Source organism: Phocoena sinus, chromosome 12 (assembly GCF_008692025.1).
Source record: "Phocoena sinus isolate mPhoSin1 chromosome 12, mPhoSin1.pri, whole genome shotgun sequence".
Lineage (NCBI taxonomy): Eukaryota > Metazoa > Chordata > Mammalia > Artiodactyla > Phocoenidae > Phocoena > Phocoena sinus.
In genome coordinates, this window is record NC_045774.1 from 24,799,889 (window position 1) to 24,822,948 (window position 23,060).

Sequence of the window (23,060 nt, forward strand, 5' to 3'; positions counted from 1 at the left end):
AGCTGCATCGGGCCAGTAGAGGCAAACACCAGTACCGAAGGGCATCATCCTGGCCAGCACAGGGTGACCATGATCTGTTTCCGTCACATTCCAAGTGTTAGCATTTGCAAGTGATGTTCACTGCACCAAGTCTGGAATGTGGATGCCAGCCTCCATGGGCAAACTTCAGATGAAAAATACAATCCCTATAGCACAACTGGTAGGCCGGTTTGTTTTCACCATGAAGGGGAAAAAATGGATCATTTTCCAGCCCAAGAAGGCGTAGGTCTTAGTTTGAAGCTACACCCAAATGGGAAAAAGCAAACGTGGGTTTCATAAAATTTCTAACCCACCTTATTAAATCAGATTTCATCTGTTTATTAGTCCCACAACCTCCTGACTCCCTTCGCGGCTCACTGAGGCCTGGTTTTAGCTCGCTTCACACACCCACTGATTTCAGCTGTGTGAAGGAGTACCGACACTTCAAAAGTAGAATTCAGCAAATGTTTTTAAAAGATGTTCACAGCTATTGGAGATGATCTGCCTTCTGAACAAGTAAGGCTGCTCTCAAAAGAAGCTCTTTTATGAGTCTGACATAAAGTGTGCAATTCCTCCCCTGGTATTAAAGAACTCTCTAGATTTTCAGAAGCCCCTTAGGAAGAAGCCTCCTGGGAGGCATCCTGAGATTATCAACTTGTTGGCGATCGCGTGACCTTCAGCCCTGCTTGCCAACGTGTGTGTTGTTCAGCCACTTTCCTCATCTGTAAAATAAACGGATTGAGTCAATCTGTAAGGTCCTTCCTGCCCTAATGTTATAAAGATGTTTTCTGAAATAACACACATGATCAAAATTAGGCACATTTTTAGCACTTACTACATGCCAGGATAAGTGCTAAAGCACTTTATTGCACTAAGCACTTTATTTACATTACTTCACTTAAACCTTAATAATACCCCGATCCCCAGGCAGAGACTCTTAATACTTACAGCTGAGGAAAGTCAGCATTAGCATGCTTGAGCAGTAGAATCTTCCTCAATCAACTTTTCCTTAGCCAATCCAGCAAATGCACTGACTCCAATTCATTTTGTAAAACTGCACGGTGATGAATGCCTTCAGTACAGTGGATGCTAGCGGCTGGTAGCTTCTATTAGGCAGGGTCTGCATACAGTTTCCCCCTGCAAAGCTGTGTGCTTACCAAAAGTTAGTCATGTTTGTTCCCAACCTTGTTTATGCCAGTGACACTTGGCACTGCAATAATGTAATTTAATAAAAATAGTACATAAACCACTGACATCTAATTATATAAAGAAAATACTATTTCAGTAACTCAGTAGCATGCTTTGGAACGATAGGACAAATCATACACACACAGAAACATTGTTGAGTTAAACATAGGAGATAATACAGTAAAAGATTAGGGGACAGAAATCCCCAAAGTCTAGAGAGTTGGTAAATTTACACTGTTTCTCATATGTCTTTAAGTTCTTATTCCATTTTGAAGAGAACGAGATGGGGGGTTTCTTAGATAATGCATCACAAAAGGAGATTTTGCAAGAAAGGAAGCATGGCCCTACAAGTGCAGGAATCACATATGAAAACTAACAAAAGAAGCAAATCTGTCCAATGAATGTGTCTTCCTGATTTAAATAAAATGTTTATGGTACATAAGTCATTGGGGGTGGGACTTCTTTATGGAGGGGTATAATTAATGTAATAAACTACACATATTTGAAGTATACAGTAAGTTTTGACATATATATAAGAAACCATCCTCATAATCAAGATTATGAACACATTTGTCACCCCCCAAATTTCCTCATGCCCCTTTGTAATCATTTTCTCTACACCCCCCCATTAATATTCCTCTGCCCATCCCCAGGCAAAATTGATCTGCCAATACAGGTTCATTTGCCTTTCCTAAAGTTCCACATAAATGGAATCATGTAGTATATACTTCCCACACCCATCCCGGCTTCTTCCTCTTTAGTGTAATTATTTTGTGACTCATCCCTTTTGCTTGTATCAAGTTTGTTCCCTTTTATTGCTGAGTAGTATTCTACAGTACAGATATCCCATATTTTGTTCATCCATTCTCCTGTTGATAGACATTTGTGTTGTTTCTGTTTGGGGCTATTACAAATAAAGCTGCCAGAAACATTCATAAACAAGTCCTTTTGTGGACATGCTTTCATCTCTCTTGGGTAAATACAGAGAAGTGGAATAGCTGGGACACAAAATAGGTATATGTTTAACTTTTTTTTTTTTTACATCTTTATTGGAGTATAATTGCTTTACAATGGTGTGTTAGTTTCTGCTTTATAACAAAGTGAATCAGTTATACATATACATACGTTCCCATATCTCTTCCCTCTTGCGTCTCCCTTCCTCCCACCCTCCCTATCACACCCCTCTAGGTGGTCACAAAGCACTGAGCTGATCTCCCTGTGCTGTGCGGCTGCTTCCCACTAGCTATCTATTTTACATTTGGTAGTGTATATATGTTCACGCCACTCTCTCACTTCGTCCCAGCTTACCCTTCCCCCTCCCCGTGTCCTCAAGTCCATTCTCTAGTAGGTCTGTGTCTTTATTCCTGTCTTACCCCTAGGTTCTTCAGGACATTTTTTTTTTCTCTTAAATTCCATATATATGTGTCAGCATACACTATTTGTCTTTCTCTTTCTGACTTCACTCTGTATGACAGACTCTAGGTCCATCCACCTCATTACAAATAGCTCAATTTTGCTTCTTTCTATGGCTGAGTTATGTTTAACTTTTTAAGAAACTGCCGAACTGTTTTCCATCAGCAGTGTATGAGTGTTTCTTACTTTGCTTACATCTTTGCCAGAAATTGGTATTCTTTAAGTCATTCCAATGGGTGTGTAGTGGTATTTCATTGTGGTTTTAACTTGCATTTCCCTAATAACTAATGATGGTGAGTACCTAATCATGTGTTTGTCACCTTCATTTTTTTGGCAAAGTGTTCAAATATGTTGCACTTTTTTTAAAATGGGTCATTTGTTTTGTTACTACATTTTGGGAGTTTTTAATTATTTTCTGGATACAAGTCCTTTTCTTCCAGTCTGTGGCTTGTCTTTTTATTTTCCTAACAATGTCTTTTGAGAAGCTCTTAATTTTAATAAAATTCAATTTATCCATTTTTTTAGATTTTACATTTAGATCTATGATCCACTTTTAATTTTTTTTTAATGAGGTATGAGTATGGATCCAGGTTTGGTTTTCACAAGTGGTTATCAAATTTTCCAGCTCCATTTGCTACATTATCCTCTCTTCATCGAATTCTTTTTACACCTTTGTCAAAAATTAACCCATATATGGAAGTGTGGTTTACTTCTGGACTCTATCCTTCCATTGATCAACTTGTCTATGTCTGTGCCAACTGGAGGAATCTACTCTTTTTAACTTTTTTTTAAAGTTTTTTTTTTTGATGTGGACCATCGTTAAAATCTTTATTGAATTTGTTACAATATTGTTTCTGTTTTATGTTTTGGTTTTTTTGGCCCCAAGGCATGTGGGATCTTAGCTCCCCGACCAGTGATCAAACCCGCACCCCCTGCACTGGAAGGTGATGTCTTAACCACTGGATTGCCAGGGAAGTCCCTAACTAACTTTTTTGATTTACTGACCAACTCATGTCTAGGTTTGTCAGGTGGCTTTTACCGTATTCCAATGGTTAAGAAACTTGATACAACAGGAGAGGCAGGAGAAAGGACAAGATAGGAAAGAGAGATGGGCGGGTACAAAAAAGATAAAACAGAGATATCACAACAGGTAAAAGGAAAATGATTAGGAAAAGCAGACACTTTTAAAAAATGGCTTTTTCCCAACTCTGCGATCACCAAAGACCACCCCCACCTAATATAACTCTATCTTGTTTTGAAAGGTTACGTCTGTAAAATAAACAACATTTATTAGGTATTAATTCATTTATGTTCTCATATATTATTCATCAAAGGCATACACTACTGCCAGTGTTTCTGAGCAGTATGAGATAACCAAGGTTGCTACAACTCCTGCCAAAAATAAACTGACCTTATAGATATTCTGTGCAGCTTTGTGGCAGGCAATGTTCTGATCTCCATTAAGCTTTCTGAATTATTCACAATAGCCCCCGGGACTACCACCATCTCACTCTCAGCCCAAACTACTTTCTTCTTAGAGCCATGAGGCTCTGGAGCTTCAGACAAACCCTAGCCTAGGGGCTTCCCCTGGCTTTACTTTCTTCATCAACCACTTGCTGTGTCATCAGAGTTTCAGAAAAATATGTGATTCATTAATGTGATGCAAATAACAAGAAAGTGTAAGGCACTGATTGCCAACCCATGGTTTTGCAATAACTAGGAATATCACTAATTATTAGCTCAAGAGATAACCCCTACACCATGAAAAATTTTAATTGTCTCAGACATGTAACCAGCGCTACAAATAAACAGTGATCAGGTTTAGCAACTCAGAAAAGTCTGAAATACCAGAGCTTCAGACAGAAGAGTACTGAAGAGAAACTCAAAGTGAAACACACCAAGGGCAACTGTTTGAAAAGTTTGAAAAGGAAAACTCTGCCCCAATTGGGTTGTCAGATCCGACAGCCTGACAAGGTTGAATCCAGAAACATCTCAAAGTCAGATCCCAAAGTGAACAGAATGATGGATTCTTAGTGTAGATTGTTAAAATGTCACCTTACACTAAGACGCAGTTCTCCTCAAGCAATGACTGATCTTAACAAAAGAGAATAGAAGTCAACAAATGAATGCACAAAAAATGAGGTAAAAGACACAACTATTGATTTCAAATATTATTTCTCCCTTTTAGAAGTTAGAAGTGTTCCATTTGTTTTCTTCTTTCTAAAAACAGGGGATGCTTTCAAATGTGCTCACCCTCATGCAGGGGTCTCAGCAAGGCCTCTCAGAATTACTTCCACCTGGGCTGCTGAAGCAAGGGCTACTGTACCTTTTACATCCAGTGCCCTGTAACAACAAACCCAAAGTTCTCAACCAAAAACAAAGTACCTGGGCTTCCCTGGTGGCGCAGTGGTTGAGAGTCCACCTGCCGATGCAGGGGACACGGGTTCGTGCCCCGGTCCGGGAGGATCCCACATGCCGCGGAGCGGCTGGGCCCGTGAGCTATGGCCTCTGAGCCTGCGCGTCCGGAGCCTGTGCTCCGCAACGGGAGAGGCCACAACAGTGAGAGGCCTGCGTACCGCAAAAAAAAAAAAAAAAGTACCCTCCCGCTGATGTCATTTTGAGGACTAGAAGGAATCCAGACTTAATTCCCAGTCAGCCGTGAACTACACGGACTTATTTATATAGATTTAAGTTCTCTGGGCCTCAGTTTAACTCTACAATGAGTACAATAGTCAATACGATTTAAACACACAAATGAATGTAACAAAACAGAGAACCAACTAGTGGTTACCATCGGGGAGAGGGAGGGGGGAGGGGCAAGATGGGGCAAGGGATTAAGAGGTACAAACTACTATGTATAAAATATATAAACTACAAGGATATATGGTATAGCACAGGGAATATTGCCAATATTTTATAATAATTTTAAATGGAGTATAATCTATAAAAATATAGAATCACTGTTGCACACCTGAAACTAATATAATGCTATAAATCAACTATACTTCAATTAAAAACAAACACACACACACACACACACACACTATGTGAATACGACAAAAAACACAGTCCCTGCTTTAAATTCTGGTATCTCTAATTCTATGACTTTATGGCTATGAGTTTTCTATAATACTTTGAGGCTTGTGAGAAATGCAATTAGATAGTTCCAAACTTGACTTTAAGATATGATCTAAACTTTCAAACAAGTGTATCAGAACCACTTGGCATGGTGTCCATCACCAGGAAACAGTGCTGTAAGGGCAGATTCCATTTGGACACTGACAAATGTAATCAATGTTTTTACTGAACACCATGAGACAAAGTACTTTGCTTATTTTTACAATGTTTTTGCTGTCCCTGAGGCTTAGCAATACCAAATCGAGCTTATATAAAGTGATTATCACAATGCTAAAGGCTGCCATTAGAAGAAAAGTATTCTTTAAAAATACATTATTTCTAGTACATCTATACAACACTTTACTATCTTCAAAGATATTTCACATTCAGTAGATAACATTTATCCTGTGTATAGAGAGCTGAAAGAACATGAAAAGAACAAAAGCTCAAGAAAAGCTTTTTTTCTTCCAAAATTTAACTCTTTACTAGAGAAACAGCCTATATAATTAGCAATCTAATTGCTGCTAAATTGAAGTCAAAACAATATAAGCAAGGTTTAAAGAAATGGAAACCACTAAGAACAAATAAGATTCTCTTCCATTAAACTTAATTCTTAATAATCACTGTTTAACTTTAGTTTTTTTCTATAATAGTAAGAACTGTATTTTCTTTTCAATTGCAAAGGAATTTTGTTGATATAAATTACACTATCACAGGTGTAATATCCCAAGTCGTTAAGGCTTTAAATGAAATAAAATTTACGCCTCAGATGTCTGTAGTAAATAATGGTAAGACAGGCTGTGAATCCACTGGAGACTCTTTCTTCACCCACGTTTCCTGTGTTCTTATGACTTTGTGGATTTCAATCCATTGGCTGAGTATAATACCTGAAATGAAGGGGATGAGGAAATTTGAAAGATAAGCTAAACTAGATCACAGTGCAAGTCAGCAAGAAGTTTAACAGCAACTCAGTTCTCATTTTCTTATAATGAAGAAGGATATAATCCAGTCTTTTTATTATGAAAATTGTTACAGGCCTAGAAGCAACAACAACAAAGTGTAGAATAGGATTATCTACTTAGTCAACAGGATTCCCTATAACCAGAACAATAATTGTGGATTATCCACATGGAACAAACTTTGTTATACAGAATGTTTATTTTGTTGCAAAGGGAATTTACATGTGGTACATCACTTTCAAACAGCATAAAAAAGTTCGTAGTTTTTATTAGCTGCAGTAGTGACTTTGAAGTGGCTACCTGAATAGTGATCAAACTCTCAGAATGTCTTCTCTACTACCTTTTCTTATCAAACAATCCCAAGTTCAAAAACCTGGAATCCCAACAAAAAATAAAGTGACACACTAAAGAGAGAATACAATGTTAGTTTCTGAAATTTTATTATTTTTAATACATACATTTCACAAACAGAAACCTTCTAACACCACACAATTCCATAACCAAATGTTTCAATTTTATCAACATTCTTTAACTATTTACACTGTCTTCCCTCAACAAAAGTGCAATCCAAAAGACATTTGACAAGAAATCTTCACTGATAAGAATACGTTTTTGAGCTGGTGTTAATGATGCCCATTCATTATATTTTCTTGCAATTACCTGGAATAATAATAAAGTCAACAGGACACAGAGATGAGCTGGGTTAGGCAGCATCCTTTTATAGGAAACAAAACACTGAACAAGAGCACTTTCTCCTCACCTCCTCCCCAACCTCTGACTAAAATTACCCAACAGCTGCTACCATGAGACTAAAGAGAAGAGCAACCTGGAGTTACTGACCTGGGCACGGGAGGAGAGACTGCATGTTAAGCATTGATCTTACAGGACAAAACAAAAGATTTCAGCAAGTTAGTTTGGGTGATCTAATAAGTTACGTATCAGTTTAATCTGTTAGTTTTAGGACTTAAACACCTAATAATATATTCCTGATGAGTTAATTTCCCCCCAGACAGATACGAAAATACTTTTTACTCAGAAAATGAATGAGCTTCTTCTAGAAAAACTGGGAATTAAAGACTGTTTGGGGAAAGCTCTTTCTTAATTACAATGGGATAATTCACCCCACTCCCTAACTTCACAGCAAATGTCTATCTTTTAAGGTGTAAACCCAGTATACCAACTGCTTCAAGTGCAACCAGAAGAGAGTGAAGAACTAAGCTGGCCTGAGGAGAAGAAGATGAGATGCTTAGAAATAGTCTTCCCATTAAACTAAAGCAGGTGATTTTATTTGTTCAAGGTATAACGCTTAAAACTAAAACAAGCTGAAGTAGATAAAAATCACTTATTAGTCACTCATGAGTAGGTTCATGTTACTGAACACTATCAGAAAAACAGAAAGTGGATCTCTTGGGTGACTAATACCCTTTAATATCCAAACCACAACAAAAATAATCATCTTTTCTGATATATTCCAATTCCTATCAGGGTACTCAGAGCAAAGTACTTTGAGAAAGTGTGGAGAACATATTAAGGTCAGCAGATTCTAAAATGAAATTTATTCTTCACATGGCTGCATACTCAATTACATTTTATTCTCAAATCAGCCAAATTTTCCATTTTAGACAAGAACGCAATGCCTTAAAGGCAAAAGATACTCTTGGATATGATACCTGTGCCTCTCCTTTTATATCAATTCAGCATCCATAGAATCCTAACTTAATCATCAAAATAAAGGCCCAAAGCAAATTTTACTCACTTACAGTGAAACTTCCTCATACTTATTTCTCAGAGTAGACAACAATATGAGGAGAAAATAGGGAACGCATCAGACGCTACACTTGCAGGAGCTTTAGGCTGAGGAGCTTGCTGAATGTGATCTACACGTAAACTTGAAGCTTCAGAACAACAATACAAGCAGGTTTCTCTTTAGAAACTGAGGTGGGTTAAAGAACAAATATTTTACTATTCATTTTAAATTCAGAAATAAAATCCAATGGTACTCTGAAGACAAGAGAAACTCACCAATTTTTATAACTGGGTACGTGAGAGGATCAATAGCAAAACAGCTAGTTCAGTTACAGCTTTGTGTATTAAAGACAAATTTGCAACGGATGTGTCCTATAGACCTCTTTTCCTTGCATCAAATACTGTGAGAGCAATGACAATTTGCTGCTTCTTACAGACATTCAGCATTTCCCCTCACTGTGATACTCTTCAGATCATCAAACATCAAACTGGATGTTGTCAGCCGAATTACAATCATGCAAACCGAAAGATAAAGAATATTAGTCAATCTCTCACAGTCAGCTGTGTTCTTTCTAACAAAACATCAAATATTCCATGTAGCAGAACTGAAACTCACTTGCAATGATGCCTAAACACTTCTGAGAGGAAAAACAACTGTTTTTCTGAGAAAAAAAATGGTATAAACGAAATAATAGAAAATATTCACATAACCCCAAATTTAGCTACCCATAAAAGGATCATATTTTCAACATTCTTTTAGCATATATGTGTATTATGGTTGAAATTATCAAATTCATTTTTGAGAAATCATATTCCAATTCCAGTTCTCTAAAGGTATGGGGTGTCAGTCTACTTAAATCAGAAAGCTCTAATAAACAGAAGGCTGGGATTTTGGAAAGCTCAATGCTCTGACCCATCAAGTTCTGTAAAGTATCATCTTCTTCACCAATGGTAAGGTATCATGGAGATCTTCAGAATAATCTATTTTCAGACATATTGTTATGCATTATAATCAGTGATTTTCCAAAATGAAACACTTTAAAAAGAAATACTAAAATTATTCTTTTCCTCAAAGGTTCACAGATAATTTTTTCCTTTCCTTCCTAGGGCAAAATCTTTGATTTGGGAAACGCAGCATTAAAGGGGTAAAATGCAGCCATAAGCAATTTGGGGGGAAGACAAGTACGGCAATTGGTTCTGAAACTCACCAGTCAGGGTCTGTGGCTGTGAGATTTACCTGTGAGAAGGATCTGACGTCAAATGGCACTTCGACAGTGCAACCTATATAAATCAGTACCGCTCAAATCATGTTATTCTTGGATTCTCCTTAAGAGCTTGTTTGACCAACTTCAAAGACACAGTTCAAATGACAGCGTTCTGCCTGTTTGCCCTCTTGAGTCAGTCTGCATCATTTCCAAATTCATTTAGCATATTCTCTTTGTTATAGGTCAGCTTACCTAAAAATATATACTTTCATATGCCTTATAATTTGGATATTATTTTCAGTATGAAAACTGCCTGCTAAACTACAACAGGGATAGAATCAGGGCTCATGTCCACCTTCCAATGATCGGTCAGTGAGGGGAAACTGCAGGCCAGCATGCACTGCGGAACGCCAAACCAAGGTGGACAAACACACCATCAGCTCTCCAGGCACAGATTACATTCACTTGTCACATGTTTTTTCCAAGGCCCAGAGAAGATCTAAAAGTGGGTCTTTAGACAGTTAACATTTTAGTAAGAGTTTCTTCCCAACTCCTACCGTGCTCTCAGTTTACGATCACATAATCCCTTTCCTAAATTCACCCCATCTTCCCCACCACCCTAAAAGCTGCCCGAGAGACTCTTAGTGATAGTTAACCGCTCCCCCAAGCTCACAGGAGTACCGGCTGGGCTCTGGTCATGACCACAGACTAACACTCGGGAGTCAAGAGAAGGCAAGGGGCAGCCCCCCTTTTAGTGGCACACATACACAAAGGAACTCTCCTTTCAATTAGAAAAGAAATGAATGTCACAGAAGGCTTCCCTAGAAAAGATATGTAATAAAGTAATAATATCAATAAAATAGCTATTACTAAAGCAAAGCTTTCATCAATAAGCTTCGAGAACTTTGAAGGAGGAAAATGGCTTCACGAAATGGTAGTCCAGGTTGCCACAGTGTGGACACTGCTGGACGTTGCTGTACTCGGAGAAGTACTGCATCCCAATCCGCACGTCGATCACTGGCTTCCCGCAGTGCTTACAGTTCAGGCGGGCCTGGGGGGGGAACACAAGATGCCGTGAGCCACAGTACCCCTCTACGTCACAGCACTGCCAACGTCAAACCAACGAAAACGTGAGACTGCTCTACCTGGGAAACTGATCAAGAGTTTAGTAAAGTATCCCTTTTATTACCCAAAACAGGGTACGCAGAGCATCAGATAAGCATGAGATATACACTCAAATATTCACCCATCAGCCTGCAAGATTAATGACTCTTCTCTCCCGATGTGCAGCACTGCTAGTAATTACTACTACTGGTGGGAAGAAAATTCTCAACTTGTACTGCCTAAACTTCTCCGGTAAAGTTCCCCTAACAACTGGAAATCTCTGCCCCCTGGATTTTAAAAAGTGACTGAAACCAACTTCCCTCATCCAAATCTGCATGAAATTTCTTTGAAGATTTTTTTTGTTTATTTTTAAAATCCATATACATTTTTCATTCTACTGGTTACTACATTTCTGTTTTCTTTGGGGTAAAAATAAAATTTCCCTAAAATACTCTAGTAAAATTGAGGATCCAGGAATAAGGGCCACCTTTACCCTGAGGCTTCTGGAACCTGCGAGCACACTGTACCTTTATTCATGCCCCAGCCTCCCTCTAACAGCACAAGACCCAAGCTTTCAGCAATAGGTCCAAGGACTTCAGTGAATAACCAGAAATTATAACAGACTCGCAATTCAGACTCATTCTAAAAAGGTAATAGAGAAGTATAATGTCATTTTGCCCTCAAAACGCTCCTGTACGTAGGTAGTAGTACATGAATTTTAGATGACGGAACTGAGGCACATGGTGATAAAGCAGAAAGGCTGAGATCTGAACCACAGTAGCTTACTCCAGAGCCTACCCTCTTAGCCATTACATGGACTACCTTTCTGTAACCTGAGAAAAATTCCCTTTTAACTGACTAATCTCTCTGAACAATATTAAAAGTGAGATTCTAAGCAAACCTCTCTCTTTAACCACTCTCTTTAACCTATTATTCCTTTCTAATAATGAATTCCTGCTTATTTTGGTCTCGAAGTCTTATCGGAAGATACTCCTTGATGCCTTAATAGTGTCTAACACTTGTACCTTCTCAGTGAACATAGTTAATTGATTTTTTTTTAAGCCAGAAGTAATCAAACCTGTTTTCCATTTCAGTAAGGGGCCAGAAAAGAAGTGTTTGGGCTTAAATTGTTTTAAGGAAGAAATATATAATGAGGAACAGCAGGCTGGATGTGGCAGGATGCCATTCTGCTTTTCTCCCTGAAGATGAGGAAATAACCCCAGTGCCTTTCAGTGGTGGAGCAGAAAGAGCACCGGACTGGGAGTGACAGAGGCTGTGGTCACGGCTGTGACACGTGTGGGTAGACCTGGGAAAAACATTCTAATTGTTTAGGCCTCCACTGTATGTGGAAAGTACGAGTCTTTTCCAGTGTTAACACTCTATGAGTTATAGGCCCACACATTCTTTCACTTCCTTACTTCTTTAAAAGATAACCCTGTCTGGTGTGTGTGGGAGAGAGGCATCCCTTCCTTTTGTTCCTCTCATTTCAAGAGCTGGCATCAAGGAACAGTGGGTATTATAAAATGCTACAGTGAATAACTAAAAGACAATGATATCTCACTTCCAAGGCTAAGTTTTAAATGGAAATGTGGTCCATGTATGAGAATAGCGTAAAGGAGTCAATCCTATCTGGAATCAAACGACAGGCTACAGATGGCCATTCAGGTCTCTCACGACCATATTTCTCTTCTAAGATCACTAGTACAGACACAGCATAGCTGAAATACCAACTGTGCCAACCTTTTAATTCAACCAACACAGCTTATCTTCTGAATAAACTAATAATGGTAAGGATATTCTCTTTACAAAAGTCAAACCATAATGCTAAAGATATAAAACTGTGTAATAAAACTAATGAAATGTTTATCAGGTATTTATATTAAAGACTTAGCCACTTAAGAGGGAAGGAAAATACCTCTCCAATCCATGAATATCGAAGAATTATATAACAAGTGTTTTCTTTTCCAAAGCACTTGGAAATAAATCAAGATACTTCCAAGGATTTTGTTTTGTCTCCTGTGTTTCTATGGACTTATGTAAGGCATTTTCCAATGTTAATACTTCCCTCTTTTCCTCATGACAGCTAAAGTTCAGATGCTTTCTTAGCATCAGAAGATGCCCCCCCTTAGCAGAGCTTTAAGGACTACAAATCTTTCAAGTCAACCTCAAACACCTGACAGGGCAGGCAGTTCCTGGATAACTGCACTGTCCCACAGAAATGAAACAAAAAGAAAATCCTGTCTATTTAAGAAAGTGAAACTTTCTTCTTTCCTTTTAAATGACAACTTTTTCTTACTAGAAACTATGTTAATCATATAAAACATTAAAAAATATAAGTAAGCAAAAAGAAAACTAAAGGAACCACTCAGCATCCCACAACCCAGAGACAACCTCTGGTAATAGGCTAGCCGGTTCCTTTTCATGTTCACTTTTTACAAATGGAAGCAGATTATTCTGCCATTTAAAGGCGGCTTTTTTTGACTTAAAATACTGAAAATATTTCCCACATGATTACAAGATCCCTTTTAATGACTGCCTAGTATTCCAGTAACAGCAGCACCGTGTTGCAGTAAATCAACCATCACTGCTGGACTCCGGGGAGTCGCATGGCTGCTCACTCCTGAAGCACGTTCTCCACACCCTCCCACCTCCTCCAACATAACTGCAGTGCTGCCTCTCACTCCTCTGCATTCATCTGGGGACAGAAGCCTGATAGCACCCACTACTCGCTCTGAGGGGTAAATACCAACCTGACAACATGGAGAGGCGGCCAGGATGTCATAGGTGTACATGGTGCCCAGCTGGTGCCAGCTGCCATCCCACCGCGACTTACACTTGATGCAGATGATCTTGTGAACCCCTTCCAGGCAGTCCACGCACACTGCGTACAGATGCATGAGCCTCCCTGTACACAGAAGACACGATGCTGAGAGTGGCTGGCCAAGAAATCACCTTTTGTCACCAAAGGGGATTAAAACAATGGCTCATCTATCAGTTATAAGCAAAACTTTATCATTTGAATAAATATATAAAGCAAAATAGATGATATTTATCATATATCCCCAAGTTGTCCTTTTACAATAATGATGGATTACTAACTATCGTCAATGGGACACATACTTTAAGTTCAATCTTATTAAATACCTGCTTCAATTCATTTTTCCGAAAAGTGCTGCCAGGTTTATAATACGGACGTCCAAACTCAAAATGACCAAAGCCACGGATGCTCAAAAGCAGCTGTGATCATGCAGGACTTTCTGCTCAGAGATCTACTGTGGATTATGGAGGCTGAACCAGCAATGTTGGTCTGTGTTCATGGGCTCTCGTCCATCAACAAGTCCCATCATGAAAAAGTCCGAAGTCTGTCTTGGTATTCGTAGCCCAGAATTATACCATAGTCAGAATTACTATGTTAACTGTTCTTGTCTCCAAAATTGCTCTTCCATCACCACATCCAATTTAGGAACCAGAATTATATCTTACTTGTGTGTGTTTTGTTTTTGTTTTTCAAAGGAGTTCAATGTCTTGTTATTTACTGGGCTCTTGAAAGTCATAAGCCCATTCCTCCACTATTTATCAATATCTAACGCTCGTAAAGGAAAGATGTCACGCTAGTTTATATGGAAGGGTTCAGGTTCAAATCGGGGAAAAGCTGGAATGTCCAGCATCTGTCTGGGCAATGTGTAACAACAATAACACTGCTCTCTATGTGGGGATCGGGGTTCCACTGTGCTAAAAAACTACCAGCAGCAGAATACATACTCCTAAGGGACTTCTTATTCAGGGTGTGCTGCTCGTTGCCACCAGCCAGACCATGCTCTTCATATTTTCAGTGGTTAAGGACCAGCCTGCTCCTTACACATTAGGAAGGGGTATACAGTACTCACAGGGAAATCTTTCATTTCATTCATTTATGAGACTCTCTCTCCCCCTCCCTGAGGGCAGGAACTATGCCCTCCTTGAAGGCTCAGTGTCTTGCACAATATCTGGGAACGCGGAAAGCACTCCATAATTGTACATTACATGAATGGATGAGATATATTAACAGCCTAAGACGTTAAAACCTTGGAGGTCTCTATGCCAAAAAATGGGAAGGGTGACAAGAGCTTCTTACAATACTGCCCACCTCTGCTGTAGGGCACTGAAAATAAAACAATCTCACACTCAGAGTGGGCTGGGGCATTTCAGGATGTCATTTCAATATCTAGCAGCCACTGGAAAAGGCTTCATTTCCAATCTCCGTCCTAGACGGAGTTCTCAAACACTGCAGATCTCAAACATTCAGAGACATCAAGGTGGCTGCTAGGAAGGGTGGGGACAGGGACAGACAGAGAAGTCACATGTTGGTAGCAATGACCATGATGATGAAGTTGACAGGGAACTTTCACTGAATGCTTACCAAGGATCTGACACTGTGCTAGGAGGCTACGTGAATCATTTCATTTAACCCTCACAACAACCCTCTAAAGTAGGCATTACTGTTATTCCCACTTCAGATAGGAGGAACTGAAGCTTAGAGAGCTGGAATAGCTTGCCCGAGTTCAAAAAGATAATAAAGAGCAAAGTCCAGACTTGTCTGACTCAACCTCCAGGCTACATCACGGGAAATTCCTGGCTGGGAATTTGTTTCAGTTACTGTTATATATTGTCCTAAATACTGAGAATTTAAAATTTCTAAATTCTAGGGTTGTGAGTTCAAACAAAAAGCAGATTTCTGAGAGAATCATTACCTATGGTTCTAAGTGGTAAAGAACTATTGTACCAAAAGAAATTCCTAACTCGATCAACCTTAATAAATTATTAAAACCAAACAAAAACATCTTCTTCTGGAAAAATGAGGGAAGAGAGGCTGGAGCTGGAGGCTGGGGAGGGCACTGAGGGGGAAAGGGCCCAGAGCAAGGGAATGACAAGCCACACGGTCCACCACTGGAAATTACACATTATTTCAGCAGTGTATGATCAACTGCAGCCTGGAATCCTGTGGCCTGGAATGTGCCTTCCTACTGGAACCGAAAATGTTTTAAGGAATACATGGTTGAAACTCTGTGATGGAAGAAATTATTGACACTGGCTTGTTATAAAAGAAGACGGCATGGACTTCGAGATGTGGCAATAAAAACACGGACACATGCCAAGGCCCCACTTACGGCATTGACTTGTCTGGTGCTGATAAAACAACCAGATCCTCAGATTTTATCATCAACAGTTAAACTTCTCAAGACTTTCTGTAGTGCACACCTAACACATCCATTATCTATTTGGATAACGTGTGTATGTACTTAGGTGTGTACACACAAACACACACATACACAGAATTCTTAGGCCTGTCTAATTTTTACCTTTCTCCATCCACTCTGATGGGTACCCTTAAGATCTGGTCCTGGGCTCTGTCTTTTCTTTCTCTTTTCTCCCCATTCAAGGCCTCTTCCACTCTTTTACCCACTAATCTTATAAAATAAGCTTCAGTGTTCATCCTAAATGTTTATTTCTAATAGCGCTTGTGAAAGACACCTCCACACAAAAGTTCCAACATCTCTTCAAACCCAATACACACAAGTACCCCATCTTCCTTCCTCTAAGATCAGGTCCCTTCCCCAACTTTCTCTTCTCCTGTTTGTGACAATACTGTTTACCTGGTCTAGAGCCAAAGTGAGCCAACAAGGACACATCTTTATCCCGTAGAGTAAAGCTGTCCCCAAAGCTGTGATCTTCCCTTTAATATAATCTCTTACAGCTGTTCCCACCTTTCAATCCCCACCATCACCACCCAGCTGTCTCTCTTCTCCTTGCATCTAGAATACAGATTTAAGTTTCAACTGTATCCACCCCTTTCAAACAACTTTTCCCCCAAGCAACCACTGGCTTTAAAAAAAAAAAATTGTTAAACGCTTCAATTCATCAATATGGCAAAGCTCTTTGTTATGGCTTGAAAGGACACCCACAATCTGTTCTCCACCTACCTTACTCATTTCCTACTCTAGAACCTCTGCTCCAACCAGATGGTGCTCTTCGGTTCTCTCACTGTCTCCTGACCTTTTTATGAACAACTATTCCTTTGCTTACATTACTCCTTATCAACAAACCCCCAGTGTAGTTAGACCGTGTACTTATCATAGTCCAGTGCCCCTCTTGACATCTGCCTTCACATTACCTCCTTTGACGACCCAGGCCAAAGTGTCCCCTTACTCTTTGGAAACGATAGGTTGCTTCATGTACATAATATCCAGGCGATACCAGTTCCAAAGGTGGTACTAGTGCCTTAGGCCTGGTAAAGTTAGTTACACTCTTGCAAATGCATCTTATATCCTAAGATTATAGACTGATGAGTGGCAAGGACTGATAGTACCCAGTACAAGTATGCAATTCATAAGTTTGATTGATTGGTGAACAGATTAAATGAAAAGGATTTGTCCATCATGAATAGAAAAAGGACAACTCTCCTCTCATGTACCCTGTACCCTTGTATCCTCATTCATCTTCATAAAGAATATTTCCAATCATAAAATGGTGAAGTGAAGATGTTTCCATCTACTTCCCTCTAAAATTATCCCCACGCAGTATAAAGTACAAGTAACAAAATACAAATTCTATCTTCCATGAAACTATGAGGTACTTGCAACCCTGAATATGAGATCAGAAATTAGATGGAGAAGTAATAAATGGTTTAGCTCTGAAACTGGAAAACAAGCACAGGGGAGGTTGAGATGAGGTGCTGAAAGAGCAAGAGTGGGGAATAACAAATTACTAAATAACCACACATTCTATACAACTTTTTTCATCAAGAAGCAGAGTCTGTTGGATCATCCCCTGAATCTGGGATAGCCTTACAACTTATTTTTTTGAAGAACAGAATGTGATGGAAGTGATGTTACTCAGTCCCAAGCTTAAGCCTCAAGAGAGAGAGGCCATGCAGCTCCATTCTCACCATCTTTAATGCTATCCTGAGAACACCATGTGAAAAAGCCCAGGCTAGTCTACCGGCAGATGAAAGGATATATAAACAGGGATAAGCCATTCTAGCTGAGGCTCCCAAGGCCAACCAGACTGCCAACTGCTAGACATGTGTGAGAGGCCATCCTAACCAACCAACTCATAGAATTGTGAGAAATTATAAATCATCACTGTTTTACACCACTAAGTTTTAGAGTGGCTTGCCCTATAACAAAGGCTAAAAGACACAGGACAGTAGGCAAAACTCTAGCAAATGAATGAGACCACCCCTCGCAAATTCAGCTCCCTTTTCCTGCTGAGAAAGGTGAAGCAGAAATAGCATGCATGAAACAAGAGCAGGATGCTCTTAAAAAGAACTTTTGGAAATTACAAATATAATAGATAACAGAAAATCTTAAACTCAGTAAAAATACTGGAATATAAAATCAGAGAAATCTTCCAGAAAGCAGAATAAAGATAAAGAGATGAACAGGGCCAAAAATATACATAATAAAGGATCTCCCCCCTCCTCAAAAAAAAAAAAAAGGGGCTTCCCCGGTGGCGCAGTGGTTGAGAGTCCGCCTGCCGATGCAGGGGACGTGGGTTCGGGCCCCGGTTCAGGAAGATCCCACATGCCGTGGAGCGGCTGGGCCCTTGAGCCATGGCCGCTGAGCCTGTGCGTCTGGAGCCTGTGCTCTGCAACAGGAGAGGCCACAACAGTGAGAGGCCCACATACCGCAAAAAAAAAAAGGATCAATCTAAGAGGTCCAACATCTGATTAACTGTTCTACAGAGAAGAAAGAAAGGAGGGAAGGAAGGAAGGAAAGAAGGGAGGGAGGGAGGGAGGGAGGGAGGGAGGGAAGGAAGGAAGGAAGGAAGGAAGGAAGGAAGGAAGGAAGGAAGAAAGAAAGAAAGAAAGAAAGAGAAAGAAAAAATGAAAATGGGAGGAAATCATCAAAGAAATAAATCAAAAGAAAATTTCCCCAAATTGAAGACTATACGTTTACAAAATCAAAAAGCCAAGAAAGCATCCTGCCCAACAAATGGAAAAAAAGACATCATGGTGAAACTTCAGAATACTAGAGAAAATCTAAAAACCTTTGGAGGATGGGAAGGAGAAATAAAGGGCCAGGAATAAGAATAATATTAGATTTCTCAGTAGCAACATTGGAAGACAGGAGACAGTGAAGTAATGCCTTCAAAATTCCAAAGGGAAAATAATTATAACTGGGAAGACTATGGGAAAATATTCCAAAGGGAAAATAATTATAACTGGGAAGTGTGAAGATAGAATCAAGATACTACCAGACTTTCAAAAACTCAAAACATCTATTCCCATGCTTCCTTTCTCAGAAAGCTCCTAGGGGATGCTTCTTAACAAACTGAGGAAATTTACCAAGAAAAAAGAGAGTATGGGATCTAGGCAACAGAAGATAAAAAATAGGAAAGAGATGAAAGAATTCCTAGAAGGACAGCTATGTAGTACAGCAGGCATTAAGTGCAGCAGGACAGACAGGAGCAGGAAGATGAAAGGCTCCATGAAAGAAATTTCTAGAAAATAATTCATAAAAATGTTTGACAGGTATGTGGACACATTTTTGAAAGGTGGTTTGTAGAGCTGCTGGAGAGTTAGAAGCACCAGCCAAAGCTTCAAAAAAAAGGCTAAGCAAATGAAAATGTGAAGCAATTATTAACTTTGATAAAAACAAAAGGAGTCCCAGAACATACAGTTCTCTAAATAGGAAATACATCTATACTTCTTGGCTCAGCACTAAATATTTATATACTCATAATCACAAAATCATTAAGGATTTAACTAAGAATTGTGATGGATTATCCTGAGAGAAAGGGGAAGATGCAAGAAAGCATGAACCATCATCCACCTTAAAAGTAAATCTAGAGGTAATATGTAAAATCGGAGAATGAAGATAGCAGTTTTAAAATTATGATGGTAAAAACCTGAAGAACCAGTTAAGATTTGAAAGTGTCTCACTCTGAGAAGTGAGACAGCAGGGGTGGGTGGGAAGAAGATAGGTGGGGATATATCATTTTTACTATAGGCTTTTTTTTTTTTTTTTTTTTTTTACTATAGGCTTTTTAAAGCACACTTTTAAAGTTATAAACGGGTTATATGTCATGGATCCCATATTTAGATAAATTCAGTAGTTTTACATGAATTGACAGATTTCTCTGTCAACTGACCCACCCCGTTATTCATTTTCTGGCTGAAATGTCCCAGTTGTATGTCATCCACAGCGCTAATAGTAAGAAGCTCCCCACGCCTCTCCACCAGGGTAATATCTGAGCTTTCATTTTCCTTTTGCTGCTATCAAGAAAGTCTCACCTTTCATACATTTCAAGATTAATTCAACTAATCTAAAAACACATTGACCCTTCCCTCGCTGTGTTATGTTTACAAGGATCAGAGAGAATACACAGCTTGCTGGGCACAGTAACATAGGTTTCAAAGGCACCTATTTTATAGCAAGTGAAACATTTTTATGCAATTCCTTCTCTAAAGTTCCTCCCAATTACGAAAAACTATACACCTGAATCCTCTCTTCAAATTACAGCAAGACAGAAACATAAAATTACCCACCAGGACCACTGTACTTGGTATAGTGTGACATCAGAGGAAAGGACACCACCTCACTGGGCAGAGCTGAAATATTCAAAAGTTAGCTAGCTCCTGACTAGAACAAAAACACGTCATCAGTTAAAGTTAAGCCCCAACAGAGCCATCCCTTCTTGTTGGCTTTTCACTTCTCACAAACAGAAAACAGGCAAGGTGAGCGAACACCTGTACCTTGAAGGTGACAGGGAACATCGTATTCGATCTCATCGTGTCTCGAGGGGCTTAAGAACAGAGTTCCGTCCACCAGCGGGAACTGCTCGAACACCGGGAGTGCCCGGTGGCACAGGGCACAGTTCACCACGTTCCTGTGGCTGGCGCTGAGGGCCGCGAGGATGAACTTCCGCAGATCCTCGCCCTGGCCCATCTGGGCATCGTCCTCCACCCGCACGTGGAAAGTGTTCAGCTTGTGCCGGGGGATGTGAGTGAGGAGCTCGGACAGGTCCAGGCGCCGCAGGAACTGCACGGGCGCATCGAAGTGGCCCCCCCTGTGAACTGACAACCCGGCCGGACTGTAGTCAAAGTGGGCGTTTCGGAACACGTGGCCCCCCGCCAGGGCCTTTTTGTGAGGCTCCAGGTGGATGGCGTTCTTTAGGAACTCCCCGAGGTACCTGGAGGAGCGGGGGCCGCTGAAGTGGGCGGGGGAGAGGATGGAGTAGCCGGTGGGCGGGGACTGGCCCGGGGAGCCGCAGGGGGAGCGCGTCCCGTAGGCTGCGGCCCCGCCGCCCTTCTCCTGGGAGTTCTGCCGGTCCATGGAATGCCGGCGGGGCAGGTCGTGGCTCAGGCCTTTCTGGGGCTTGGTGGGCGGCCGGCACTTCTTGGCCTCCTCCACCACCTCACCGGGGGGCCTCCCGGTGTTCCTCTCCGACCCCGACTTCTTCTTTTTCTCATCCTGCATCCGCTTCACCTGGTACCAGTCCGTGTCCTTCTTCAAGTGGCCCTGGCCGCAGCGGCAGGAGCAGAAGCGGAAGGCCAGGTCGTAGCCCTTCTTGGTCCACATGTTCTGGCGGCACTGCTTCTCATTCCAGCTGCGGGCCCGGCCGATGCAGTTGAACTGGACCAGGATGCTGCTCTCCCACTCGTAGAAGCACTGCAGGTGCATCCAGGTGCTGTGAGGGCAGTGCTCGTTGTTGCACACCACCTTCTGGTAGTCGTCCTTCTCCAGGTCAACCGGCCTCCCAAAGCTGCAGATCAGCGGCGTGGCACAAGGGGCTTCTGGGGAGAAACAGAGAGAGAGAGAGAAAGTCAGCTAGCGGGCTGTGGGATTCCAACCCATGGCCAAGTGTGAGATCAAAGCTACCATCCCACCTTAGCCCATTCACGCCAAAGGTACGATTTTTCTGGTGTGGAGATTTCTACTACTGGAATAACACCAGACAGGGTTCAAAAACATTCACCATTTTCTTCTGGTGTGATGTTGTACCAAGGGAATTTATTTTCTGATTATCCGTTCTCTGCTGAAAAACATACCAGTAAGCTTCAAAAAGTCCAAATCCTTCACAGTGCAATTAGCCATATGTCAGTACTTGTAACAGTGTAGTATGAGGTCTTCCTGAGACGTGGGTGTAATGAAAGGCAGTTTCAGGGTTCTTTTAAAAATGAATCACTCCTGTGGCTTCCCTGGTGGCATAGCAGTTAAGATTCCACCTGCCAATGTAGGGGACACGGGTTCCAGCCCTGGTCCAGGAAGATCCCACATGCTGCAGAGCAACTAAGCCCGTGTGCCACAACTACTGAGCCTATGCGCCTAGAGCCTGCGCTCCGCAACAGAGAAGCCACCGCAATGAGAAGCGCAAGCACCGCAACGAAGAATAGCCCCCACTTGCCACAACTAGAGAAAAGCCCACACACAGCAACAAAGGCCCAGTGCAGCCAAAAAAAAAATAAATAAAATGAAATTTTTTTAAAAAACCCACACCATTCACTTTATAAAAACAAACATACAAAATGAATCACTCCAGTGAACTAGGAAATATGACGGAGCCACTGAACCAACAAGTTCAGATGGTAGCTCCAAAAGGGCCCTCGAAACACTATCACGGGATTTAGGTTATACTGAATACCACAGAGAAAAGAAGACAGACTTGCCTCATATAATACAACATGCCACCAAACGAAGCGGCAGAGATGATGGGACCCACAAAGCCTATGGCTATGTTACAAATCATCCCTGTCAGTGTCGGATTCCAGGAACTTAGCAAAATGGCCCAAACTGACCTGTCTACCCCCGTGATCACCGTGGCTTCCCCATCTACCTCCCGGGTGTCACAACGCTTAATCTTCACTTCTCCAAACTCCAACCGTCCAGTGTAGCAATTCACAGCATGGACTCTGCAACCAGACTACCTCGGTTAGAACCCCAGCAGTACCACTGATGAGCTGTGTGCTCAGTGAACAAGTTACTTTACTTCTCTTTGTGTCAGCTTCCTCTGTAAAAAAATGGCAGATAACAACTGAATGTACCTTATATGGCTCTTAAAAGGATGAAATATACGGATACACAGGTGGTGCTTAGAGCAGGGACTGGCACGTAGTAAACCTTTTCCCCTTCCTCCCAGTCTTCAAGGCCCATCTCTAGATGCCACGACTCCCCTCTTCCCTTGCATCCTGATCTCCCCACCCCCAGGAAGCTTCTGGACTGAACCTTACCTGAGTCCCCACTGTGGTTGGTCCCCACCGGGTGATGACTCAGGAAAGGACGCCTACTACTCAGCTTTGTGCTCCTGGCACCACTGGGCTCATGCCTTG

General features: G+C 41.0%; 1 protein-coding gene across 1 annotated transcript in view; it reads right to left on the reverse strand.

Annotated features, from left to right (window-relative positions):
- Positions 1 to 6,714: 6,714 nt before the first annotated feature.
- The window catches only part of HECA (hdc homolog, cell cycle regulator), a 43,898-nt gene continuing 27,552 nt past the window's right edge, over positions 6,715 to 23,060 (reverse strand). Inside the window, exons 2-4 of the mRNA XM_032650908.1 lie at positions 20,487 to 21,527; positions 13,501 to 13,655; positions 6,715 to 10,697 (exon numbers count right to left, since the gene is read on the reverse strand). Of these exons, the coding sequence (XP_032506799.1) occupies positions 10,533 to 10,697; positions 13,501 to 13,655; positions 20,487 to 21,527 (1,361 nt within the window). The 3' untranslated portion in view covers positions 6,715 to 10,532. The remainder of the gene's footprint in view (positions 10,698 to 13,500; positions 13,656 to 20,486; positions 21,528 to 23,060) is intronic.